The sequence below is a fragment of the Corylus avellana genome, chromosome 8, assembly GCF_965113065.1.
Source record: "Corylus avellana chromosome 8, dhCorAvel1.hap1.2, whole genome shotgun sequence".
Lineage (NCBI taxonomy): Eukaryota > Viridiplantae > Streptophyta > Magnoliopsida > Fagales > Betulaceae > Corylus > Corylus avellana.
In genome coordinates, this window is record NC_142497.1 from 1,265,229 (window position 1) to 1,277,669 (window position 12,441).

Sequence of the window (12,441 nt, forward strand, 5' to 3'; positions counted from 1 at the left end):
GAAAACATGCATAAAAGATGAACAAAAAATGAGCAAGGGATAGATGTATAATACTTCACATTCATCTTCCAATTCTCATGTTTCTTTTCAATGACACCGTTTTTATGCTGCATTAGAGTACTTTCTTAAATTAAGAACAAAAAATACCTCTCAAAACATATTAACAAGCAAAGCCTAGTCATTTTCCTCTAAACACGTTAGAAAACCCAATTTCCATTTGTTTAGATTATGATTTAGGGTTTATTTCCTTAAAGGCAACTTAAAATGTGAACGTAAAGAAAAAAAATTTTATATTTTGAAAGGTACGCTATTCAATTCTTAAAGGGATTTCTTAGCATTTAAAACTTGGTCAATGTTATGATCTAATTTTTAACATATTTAATTATAAATATTAATTGTATTCTACGTGATCAAAATGCTTGAATAATACCTTTCAATCTTGGCGACCATAATTCATATAATTATATAAATGGCCCACTACGGAAATATGAGGATTACATCGATTAAATATCACGAACATAAAGCTCTTACAAAGCTTTATGCTTTTGCAAAGTATAAAGTTCTGCAAAATCATAGACATTTGTTATGAGGTTACAAAGTCATAGATACAAACAAAAATTCTTATAATCAAGTGTTATCTATGACTTCAATCTCCCGCTAACTCATGTACAAATACAGTTAAAGAACAAATCTGCTCCGAGCAAACTGGATCTAAGACATAGATAGCAAAATTTCCTAACAAAATTTATTTGAACTGGCCGTGAGATAAGCCTCACACTGAACTATCCATGCCGTGAGAAATAACCCAACACCTAATTATTCCTCCTCGCCCATGAGGACAGATTTAGAAAGAATAAACATCTTATTCAAAATAAACAACTAGCAAGCAACATCAATGGTTGGAGAGGAGATGAACGGCACAACATGGTAGAAGGTGGCAGACGCATGGCGGAAATGCCAAAGTTGCTGATTTGGTCGGAAAACACCTACAAACATAAAGTGCGCAAAAAAAAAAAAAAACTGAAGGGGTGGGGGATGGTAGGAGAGGGGAGTAGAAGGGGAAGGGGAGAGGAGAAGGGGGAGAGGAGAAGGGCCGAGAGACGGCTTGTAAGGTTTCCCAAAGAAGCACGTTTTTACTCCACTTTAGTTTTGAATGTATAAAAGTGAAAGGTTATAATTTTATATATTTAGAGAAAGAGAAAATTTAGATGGACTTAATTTATTATTTGTTCTAAATTCCTTAATATAACAATTTGTATTTATTAATTTCCTTATTTGATTTGATCATTAATCACACTTCACCTATTAATGTTAGAACGAAAATGCTACATGTCCTCCTCTCGTTCTACTCTCATCCTCTCACTTTTCAAAATTATCATTAAATCTGTGAGGTCATATGCGTCTCACATATGGAATCTACAGATCCAATGGTGATTAAAACAATAAAAAAATTATATTTGATCTAAATTTTAATAGAGGGATGCTACAGTTTCCATTAGTGTTCTCTTCATCCTACGTTATTTTTTGTTTTTTTAGAAAACAATATATATCTACGTAGGACCATGAGAAGGAGATTAATACCATGAGAAACCGTAGTATTTCTCATTTTAATATATTTTGATTTACACTTATATATTATATTTAGGGAAATACTAAGTGTTCACTTGATTGTAAGTGAATATTATTTTTTAAAAACCGGGTGAGAGAAATAAGCGCCAATTTTTGTTTCATTTTTCTTTTTTAAAATAATATTCACTTAGGACCAAGAGATCAAACACATAGCATTCCCCCTATATTTAAAGGAACACTTATCCCAATTTGAACTGATTCGGATTCTAATATATATATATATATATATATATATATATATATAGAAAATGCTAGGTGTTCTATTGGTATTCTTATAGTTCTAAATAAATATTTTTTTTCCAAAAATTAAGTAAAAAATAATAGCTAATTTCTTTTCTTTTTTCTTTTTTTAGAAAAAATTCACGAGTATTCTTTCTCCATTTATTTAAACTATCTTTATGAGTGGTGTTTCTTTTATTTAAACATTTAGTCCGAGTGGTGCTTTTTTTATTTAAAGAATCATTCTAAGAGGCTCGCTTCTCTATAAGAACCCTGGACAGATTCTTACCAAATTAAAAGGTGCCGGACAGTGCCACACCCTGAATAAGAAAAATCAGTCATGGCATTTCAAGGCTATCGAGTACTCCTTCGCCTCCTGCTCTTTGTTGGCTTATTGATTGGTAATACCATTGCTGTTACACCAAGCCATCACACTGCTTTACTCAACCGGAGCAGTTTTCCAGCGGATTTCATTTTCGGGACGGCATCAGCGTCTTACCAGGTAAGTCCTGCTTGGATTTCCTCCAAGTTTGAATCATATATTATAGAGTTTTTCTAATTCATGTGTCCAGAGAATATGTCAAGCATGATGCATATATATATATATATATATATATATTGTGTGTGTGTGTGTCACTGTGTCACGTGTGTTTAAATTCCAGTATGAAGGTGCAGCACATGAAGGTGGCAGAGGACCAAGTATATGGGATACTTACACCCATAGATATCCAGGTTTCTCTCTCTAGCTCCTCATTGAAATCAAAGGTTTTTTTTTTTTTTTGGTGCGCAGTAATTTCAATCAACATTAAAAAAAAAAAAAAAATAGAATACAAGAAGGAATGCTATAATTTACTTGAAGTTCTTTACAAATTGATGGGACCAACATTTTATGTGATATTTATCAAATCAGTTACTAAAATATAGACGGTCATGCACATAGCATTTTACATTAATGTAATTATAACGTTATCATGTTTATAAACTAATGATGCAGTTCACGTAATACTTATCATCTTAACTACTAAAATGTAAGATAGGGTTCTAATTCCAAGGGTTTAAATTAGAGGTCGGAGTAGGAGACCAATGGCTGAGTTCAAGGGTCAACAAGACCAAAACAAAGTATCTATTTTTTTAAAAATAAAAAAGTTTCAAAGTAACGCCTAGAAATCTTTTTTTAAAAAAAAAAAAAAAATCTTACAAATATAAGATTTATGAAATTGCAGGTAGGATAGCGGATGGCAGTAATGGAGATGTGGCTATTGATCAATATCATCGCTACAAGGTATATACAGTTAGTACACATAATTAAAGAAAAACAATCTCACAATCTGATTTGTCTAATTATTCAGCCTAACTAATTAAACACAAGATGATGAAAACGAACTTAAAGATTTTGGCAACAGATTTATATTTCACATTATGTATTATAGGAAGATGTTGGAATTATGAAGGAAATGGGTGCAGATGCTTACAGGTTCTCCATCTCATGGCCTCGAATTTTACCAAGTAAGATTCTCGTTTACATCAATCTCTAGAGCTACTTTACACAAAATCTAGACAAAAACAAAAAGATAATAAATGGGGTACAACCCAAATCTACATCAAGGTTTTGGAAACATGATTTGAATCTTTTACCATTTTCTATTCAAAAAATGAAGGGCAGGTAAATTGAGACTCTCTGCTGAAGTTGAGAGTCCACCCGCACTAGTTTTTTTGACAAAGTGCTCCTCTCTTGTCTGATAATGAATAGGGATAATAACAAAAATTCCCAACAAGAAAAAATTGGGATCCTTGGAAACAATATTTCTGACCCTTGTATATGATTATTTGGGGTCTAATGTCAGAAGGAAAGCTAAGTGGGGGTGTGAACCGTGAAGGAATAAAATACTACAACAACCTCATCAATGAGCTCCTCGACAAAGGTCATGATTCAACCTTGTAAAATGCCAGCATAATATATGTCATCAACTCATGATGTTGCTTTTATAATTAATTTACTCTTTATTTTTCTATTACTAAATGCAGGTTTAAAACCCTTTGTGACAATCTTCCACTGGGATCTCCCCCAACCCTTAGAGGATGAGTATGGTGGTTTCTTAAGTCCTCGCATTGTGTAAGTGATTTAATAAGTCATATTGTCTATCCATTTTTCTTTAATGGAGGACCTTTTTCTGTAATAATAATATCATAATTATTTCCCTAAAAATAAAAAAATCATAATTATGATTTCAATAAGGACCAACGTTGGGATAGAAAAAAAGAGGCAAAAGAGAAAGATTGAGGTCTCATTAATTTGATGCCGGTAAAAAAAAAAAAAAAAAAAAGGGTCCTATTCCTTTGATGGAATACATTATTTAAATGATTGTAAAAGTTAATCAAGGCCCTGAATTTGGCCTGGAATTTGTTCAACATATATCCTGTTGAAAGCCCATTTATACAATTAATTTGAGCTTTTTTTCCATCGACAAATCACAATTAAGCAAATGCATGCTCCGGGTTGAAGTTTAATTTATGCATATGCATGTGGATATGCATGTTAATTTTCAGTGATGACTTTCGCGACTATGCTGAGCTTTGCTTCAAGGAATTTGGTGACCGTGTAAAGTATTGGATCACAATAAATGAGCCATACACCTTCAGCGATGGTGGTTATGCTACTGGGACATTAGCACCGGGTCGATGTTCCAGTTGGCAAAATCTGAACTGCACAGGTGGAGATTCAGGCACAGAGCCATATTTGGTCACCCATAACTTGCTTCTTGCTCATGCGGCCAGTGTTCAAGTGTACAAGCAAAAATACCAGGTTCCACTTGCAAATATTGCTCATTTTTACTATGTTATGAGTTATAGAACAATTACTCACTACAAAAAAAAATAAAATAAAATAAAAGGGCCAAAAAATGCCGCTATAAATATAAAAAAGTCGATAAAATAATACACCAGTATTTTTCGCTATGATTTTAAATGTCGGCATATATAGGCGTGTCATAATAGGTAAACGTACTGGTGTTTCACAATAGGTAAACGCTGTTTTAAATTAATTGTTTGATTGTTCAAATAATTACTATGACTATTTACATTATGTTAAATTAAATTGGAAAACACGAAATTTTAATGTTTTTCTATACCTGCAAAATAAATAATTAGAGAACAACCCAATGATTTAGTCAATCTTAGCATAAATTTGTCAAGTTTGATATATAGAGACAGTTTTTGTTACAATTCCATTAATTTAATTTCTTGCACTATTATATAATAGAATTTTATATATTATGCAAAAGAAATATTTATAATCATCATGATTAATTCAACTTTCAAGTACAAATTTTTCATTGTGTGTTCAGGCCGCACAAAAAGGTGTAATAGGGATTACACTAGTGTCCAGTTGGTTTGTGCCAATCTCTAATGCCAAGCACAACCGTAATGCTGCGCTGCGTGCTCTTGATTTCGCCTTGGGATGGTAAGCCTTTTTTTTTTAATCCAAAATGATATTTTCAATAATTAGTTGTCCAAATCACTAATAATTAGGCAATAATTGGGAGAGAATCTATTAAATCCATGTGCTCAAATAAGTAGCCTAACGTCTCCAAAAAATAGTTCAATCGGTGATGGACCACACCTTATGAAGTAAAAGCTCACTAGTTCGAATCCTTCTTCCTCATTTCCTTATATGGATATGTCAAATAAATAAATAAATAAGTAGCCTAGCAACCCATATAGGTTCTGTCACCATTACTATCAAATCGCTTGCAATATTTGTCAAAAGTGTTCCTATTATGTTTAATCCAAGAGACTCAATAACACCCCCTAGGGCTTTTAACCTTAAAATCTTTGTCATTAGGGTTTTCATTGTCGGGTAATTCTCACTCTAGAATACGCAAGAAATTAAAAATTAAAAAAAAAAAAAAAACAGGATTAGCTGCAATTCACGAACTAATTTGAACAAAACTACATATTTTAAATTGTTCATGGTTGATTGCAGGTTTTTGGACCCATTGACAAATGGTGACTATCCGCACAGCATGCGAGCTCTCGTTGGAAATAGATTGCCCAAGTTCACACAAGAGCAATCGAAGCTGGTAAAAGGGTCATTTGATTTTATTGGATTAAACTACTATACTTCTAATTATGCAGCCTATGCACCTCACCTTAATTCTGGAAAGCCAAGCTACTTGACAGATTTTCTTGTTAATCTTACAAGTAAGTTGATACAACCCTTTGAACCAATTTTCATGTGCTTTTTATGTATCTTATACTAATTAACTAGACCACCATTTTTTTTGTCTTGGCAGCTGAGCGCAATGGGATCCCCATTGGTCCTGTGGTATGTACTAAATAAATCTCCATTCTTTTTCTTTTCATCCTGAGTGACACTTCTTTTGAGTTGTCCTCGGAGACAAAGATGGCCTTCCTTTTATATATATATATATATATATATATATATATATAATCATATATTTCTTTCCCTCATAGCTAATTTCTAATGATGTCCTTCTTTTAATAAAGTGAATATTTTCCTATGAAGAGGCCCCTTGGTCTATATCCTGACAACTCTTGATGAATTCATTTAACAAAAGGACAAAAATACATGGTGGGGCTAAAACTAAAAGAATATATTCAACTCAAAGGAAACATCAAGTCTTGAATATACATGGCGTGTGAATCTGTGATGAAGAAATTTCAGCAAACGCCAATACGTAGTTTAATTTTTTTTTTTTTCTTGGGTAATTGAGAATCAACATATAGCTTAATGTTAATTAAGACAACTTTTGCCCATTGGTCACAGTCACACACGTGGAACAAATAAAGTGATTCTGAATTTTAAAAACAGTAATCATTGACCAACTACATATACAGCTGTTTGATTGCAAAATATATCAATTTCTTCCCTGTATATAGTTCTTTTCAAATAAAAACATTCACTTGAGACAAACACGGAAAACTAATTTCGTGGAATCTTTAATTGAAAATTTGAGATGAATGATTACTTTAATACGGTATTAAATATTACTTATTTAAAAAGTTTAATTAAGATGAAAAAATAATAAATTTAATTATTTAATTAATATTCTATATAAGAAGTGTAAGAAAATTTTCTCTAAATTTCACAGGCTGCATCAAGTTGGCTCTATGTTTATCCCAAAGGAATTCGGGATCTTTTGCTTTATGTCAAGGAGAAATACAATAATCCGCTAATCTATATTACCGAGAATGGTCAGTTCTCTTCTTCTTCTTCTCCCCCCCCCCCCCCCCCCCCCCTTTTTTTTGGTCAATTATTTTCACATAACTTGATGACAAATTGAAATAGAGTGGTAGCCTCTAATTGTCCAATTAAACTAAATATATATATCTAAAACTATATTGTAGGAATTGATGAGTACAATAACGCCACCTTGTCTCTTGAGGAAGCCCTTGTGGACAAACAAAGAATTGAGTATTACTATGGCCATCTCTGGTATCTTCGCAAGGCAATCATGTAAGTGCTTAACAATAGACGACTATTTATATAATTGTTATACAACTCGATGACGTGGCCATGCCCCTCCCCCCAATCCAATGAAAAGAACAAATTATAAGGTAAAAGACAAATTAATTATTTTTTTGGTGCCTATTGATCCCTACTTACTAAAATTTTTTGCCCTTGGCCTCTATCCATCCTGAGCTCTGGCACCATCCCTGTGTATAACAGTCATATAACTATCTACTAAAATAGAATTTCTCTAAACAATATAGAGCTTTCTCTCACTTGCTCTTAAATCTAGCTGGTTTTGACATTTATTTTTTTGTTTGTGTGGGGTGCATGGGGGAAAATAGGGATGGCGCAAACGTTAAAGGGTACTTTGCATGGTCATTGTTGGACAACTTCGAATGGAGTTCAGGTTACACCGTTCGGTTTGGCATCCACTATGTAGACTATAAGAACGGATTGAAAAGACACCCTAAGCTTTCAGCCCATTGGTTCAAGAATTTCCTCAAGAAGTAGATTGACATGAAATGAATGTTCATATAATTATTATTATGAACTATATATCTATCTATTATGGGACCTTGTCCAATCAATAAACTAAAGATCTTTTCTTCTCCATGAGTATGTATGCTCTTTAAATAATGTCATTTTTGTTTGTATTGGACTCAAATGCTGGTTGTTAAGTAAACTGAAGTTCATTTCATCTCCATCCACAATCCTTTACTTGTCCTGAAAATTCTACCAATGACTATAAGCATCTGCCTAATTGTGAACACCTGTAGATTAATTTTTTACTTTTTCTTTTGACGTCAAATCCATCTTGCACAAAGGAAGAGGTTCGCTGCAAAATGAGATCAAGATTCTTTAGAATTTCCAAAATATTCTAACGTCTACATTTATTCCAATCTCAATCATAGTTATTAAATTAAAATGGTGGAAGTTTTGTCATATAGGTGTTAAATATTGTAAATAATATAGTGATAAACGTTGATACACAAAATTTCCACCATTTAGCTTGAAAATAATGGTTGGGATTTGAAAAAATATTCTTATAATGTAACATTCATCCATCCATGTAATTGAGGATAGAGATCATTTATTTTTTGCTTGTGATTATAGTAGTAGAATTTGATAGTAGGTTATGAGTCTATGTGGCGTGATTAATCCGCCTACTCGATGGGAAGATGTGGTTTCTTTTGGGTTGGAGGAGTGGTGGGGCAAAACTATGAAGGCTTATTTATGTTAGCTAGTTTTTGCTTCTACAATATATAATATTTGGAAGAATCGTAATGCTTTGAGACATGACAATAATCCATGCACTGAAGAGAAGCTTATTCAACGTATTAGCTAGATGGGAGGTGAGGATCCAGTTTGCTACAAAAGATAAATTTAAAAAGACTAAGGAAAATGATATTCTTTGTAGTGCTTGGGGTATAAATTGGATATTGGTTTAATTTTTTGTGGAGATTTTATCTGATTGTTTAAGTGTTTTCAACTTTAGCTTAGTGCTATAGCTTTTCTTTGTAAAGTACTGTTTAGTTGTTTTGTTAATGAAAGTTACCCATTCACCAAAAAAAAACATCCATCCATCTTGATCACAAAGCTACCGTTTTGTTGCAAAATGGATTAAAGACTCCTTAGAATTCATAGGACATTTTACTGAGTAAGTTTCTCCAAATCTCATTGTTTTCAAATTAAATGGCAAAATTTTTTGTTATATTGGTGATAAATAATAAATCAAATTAATAAATTTAAAATATGGTAAAAATTTAAGAAAACTATCATCTATAAAAATTTAAGTAATGTAAAAGGAATAAGATTATAATCCCATCTAAAAGGGATATCGAAAATGACATAATTTTTCTTCAAATTGGGGTGGAAGAAATTTCCTTCCGCCCAACCTAACAAATTAACATGTCTTTTATCATTTGATAAGCACGTAATTTTCTAAGAGTTTCTCCTTAGCTAGCCCTTCAACTCCCTCCTCTATATATATATACAAAATCATGTCAAAATTGTCACCCTCACCTCCACGGATTGGGATTGGCTACAATTAGCTTGCTCAAGCCCTGTGTGAACAGCTCAAAGTCTTGGGCCCAACTCTTCCAATTTGGTTTGGAAAAAAACTGTATTATTATTATTATTTTTGCATCTAATGAGGTACATAATGTTAAGTTGATGTAATATCGTGAATATCATTAGATCTATAAAATAAATAAATCTTACAAATTCAATTGTTAATTTGATAAAAAAAAAAATTAAAAATTAAAAAATTAAAAAAAAAATTAAAAAATCTACGAAGATGAGCAGTAAATGAACAGGAAATTGAAAAACATTTTTCTAAATAAAGTAAAGACTATAAAATAACGCATCTTTATTTCCCTTTAAATAGAGAGTCACGATGGTGACTCGATCTGTATCTAGTAATATTGGAACACCCATCTTAAATATTTTCAAGGCAATGCATTAAATGCATGACAAGAACAAAGTGATTAAAGGATAAGGATGTCTTGCAATTGGGTGATCTAGATTTGCTGAAAGAATTTGATTGGACTCGTCACATATGGAATTCAGAATTTAACTCCTATAGAATTTATAGGATTGAGACTGCATTGAATTTTTTTTTGGCCGTTGCTTTGATATTTGATAAGACTTTTCCCCTTAATAAATTTGTTTTGGCCACGGCACTATTTGATTCAATTGTGGTGGCCGGGATCTTGTGATAAGACTTTTCCCCTTAATAAATTTGTTTTGGCCACGGCACCATTTGATTCAATTGCGGTGGCCGGGATCTTGTTAGTCTATATATATATATACATGCACACTGTGAATGCATATAACGGATAACGACTTCTTACCATTTAAAAAAAAAAAAAAAAAAATCTTTATATTAAGGACAAAAATTTCTTTTAAATTAGTCTCAAAAAAATATCTTCTAATCCATTTAAAATAATGTCAAGGATCTATAAATATTTAAATGACCTATAAAATATCACATACTAAAAATGCGACATGTTATCAGGATTAATATAACAAAAAATAAATTTCTCTCAAAAGACTTCTTCTTGACTTTCGCAAAGAATATTCTTTTTTAAAAAACTAAACCGCAGTTTTTTACTAAACTTTTTTATAACATATACTCAATTCTTATCACCTTTTTTTAACCAATGGCATTTTTCAAGCCATTTGATGCAAATAATAGCCTAAATTTATGTAAGTGTAGGAGATCCCTATCTATACGAGAAAAACTATTTAGTATTCTCATATTATTATTATACAATTATGGTGATGTGGCAATGAAAATCAGCCTTTAGATCAATGGGGCTTATAACAAGAAAAAATCAATGGCTAATTTTCATTGTCACATCACTATAGTTGTATGACAGAAGTATGAGAGTAATTTTCATGTCAATAATTTTAAAAAGAATATAAACAATTTTAAACATGGCATGTCAACTCCTATGATATAAGTGTAATAAATGGTGTGAAGATTAGCATTATTACGTGCAAATTAATTAACCCTTTGAAGAAAGAAAAGAGATTGCAAATCTCATATCTTATTTTTTCAACCATAGAATATATTTTGACAAATTTTATGAAAAGAATTTTGCATTGCGTGGTTGAAAGACCTTCTCTAATTTTTATTTTATTTTATTTATTTTTTTTAATAACAATGCTTTTTCTCTATTCATTTCATAAAAATACAACATGTTGCTCTAACAAAACAATATCATAAAAGCAATGAGAAATTTCTTCCATCTAAATTTGATTTATACTTTGTTTAACTCTTTGAATGCCATTGTTCCAATCAATTTTCAAATCTACAGCATATGCTATCGAATCACGTCTCTAACCGCTACCTAATCCATCACAAGTTTCTCAACTAGACAGTAATTTCCTAGTTGTTCCATCTCCGCTACAAGGACATTTCTAAACACAATCCTCTTCATTGCCTTTACCATCAATGACAATTCTTCCATATGCTTGATAATTCTTCTGCCATCTGTTAATGGTTTGCTTCTAGAAAAGAATCAAGAAGAAAACAAAAGACAGACCGTAGATCTCAGATCGTTACTCTTAAGGATTTTTGTAAACAAAACATTAGAAAACAATTAAAATAAATTGAAACAGAAAAAACTTCGCCCTATAAATTACTGTTAAAAGCAAATCTAGAGAGAATATAAACAAAAACTGCTGCAAAGTCTAAATATCAACAAACTTACTATTGTATTTTTTTAAAAAAAAAAAAAAAAAAAAAAAAGGGGAAGAAACGAATTCCTTTAGGAATGATTCTCTGGCGGCTAAAAACCTTCTCGAATTGAACTCGTGCCTATTGCCATTACTCATTGCGGCGGCTAATGAAAAAGGCCAACACCTTGTACATCAGTCATCAGGCGTCTTTGCTCTTAACACGCAACAACGAAACGTCGCAATACCTTGTCCTTTTTCTTTCTTTTTTGTTTTGTGTTTTTTTTTTTTTTTTTTAATTCGTTGCAATATTGGTTGTGACCGTTGAACCCTGTATTGATTCACATCATGGAATCTGCAGTCAATTAAATTAAAGAAGGCCCTAAGGAATTGTCTGTTTGCTCGGATAAAGTTGTGAACCAATTAAAGCAAGAGTGCGACGACACACAAGGTCCAGTACAATGATCTCTTATAATTTCAAATAAATGACAAATTTTCAAATTACAGAAGTTAGGTTGTCTTTATGCATCGAATTGTTTGAAAATATCACGTATTCAAAATGTGTCATGTTATTAAAACATTAAAAAAAAAATTAAAAAAAAAAAATCATTTTCAAAAGGTTTTTTCTTCACTTTTACACAACGTTTCTTTTTCAAAAAACCAAAAAATAAGGAAGAGAGAACACATGAGAAACTGTAACATTTTTTTAAGGAAAAACTAGTCTAGTCTATCAAGCACATTAAAAACCGGTTCACTTACTAAAAATTATGGGTTCACGCAACGTATTGCAATTCTAAGCCACTCTAAGGAAGGATTCGGCTTATATATATATATGACAATCATTCCTTCTTCATTTATTCAAGGGGAAATTTTTCTTAACCCTCTTGAACTTTCATCGCTTTTACCATCACCCCATTAAAGTTCAAAAACTCTCAATT

General features: G+C 31.8%; 1 protein-coding gene across 1 annotated transcript; it reads left to right on the plus strand.

Annotated features, from left to right (window-relative positions):
- Positions 1–2,182: 2,182 nt before the first annotated feature.
- LOC132163337 (beta-glucosidase 12-like) lies at positions 2,183–7,831 on the plus strand. Its single transcript, XM_059573587.2, has 13 exons — positions 2,183–2,350; positions 2,511–2,580; positions 3,072–3,130; positions 3,279–3,354; positions 3,693–3,770; positions 3,874–3,961; positions 4,396–4,651; positions 5,193–5,308; positions 5,831–6,048; positions 6,141–6,172; positions 6,960–7,062; positions 7,216–7,324; positions 7,663–7,831. Exons 1-13 carry the CDS (start codon positions 2,189–2,191, stop codon positions 7,829–7,831), a joined length of 1,536 nt encoding a protein of 511 aa, XP_059429570.2. The 5' UTR covers positions 2,183–2,188.
- Positions 7,832–12,441: the final 4,610 nt, after the last annotated feature.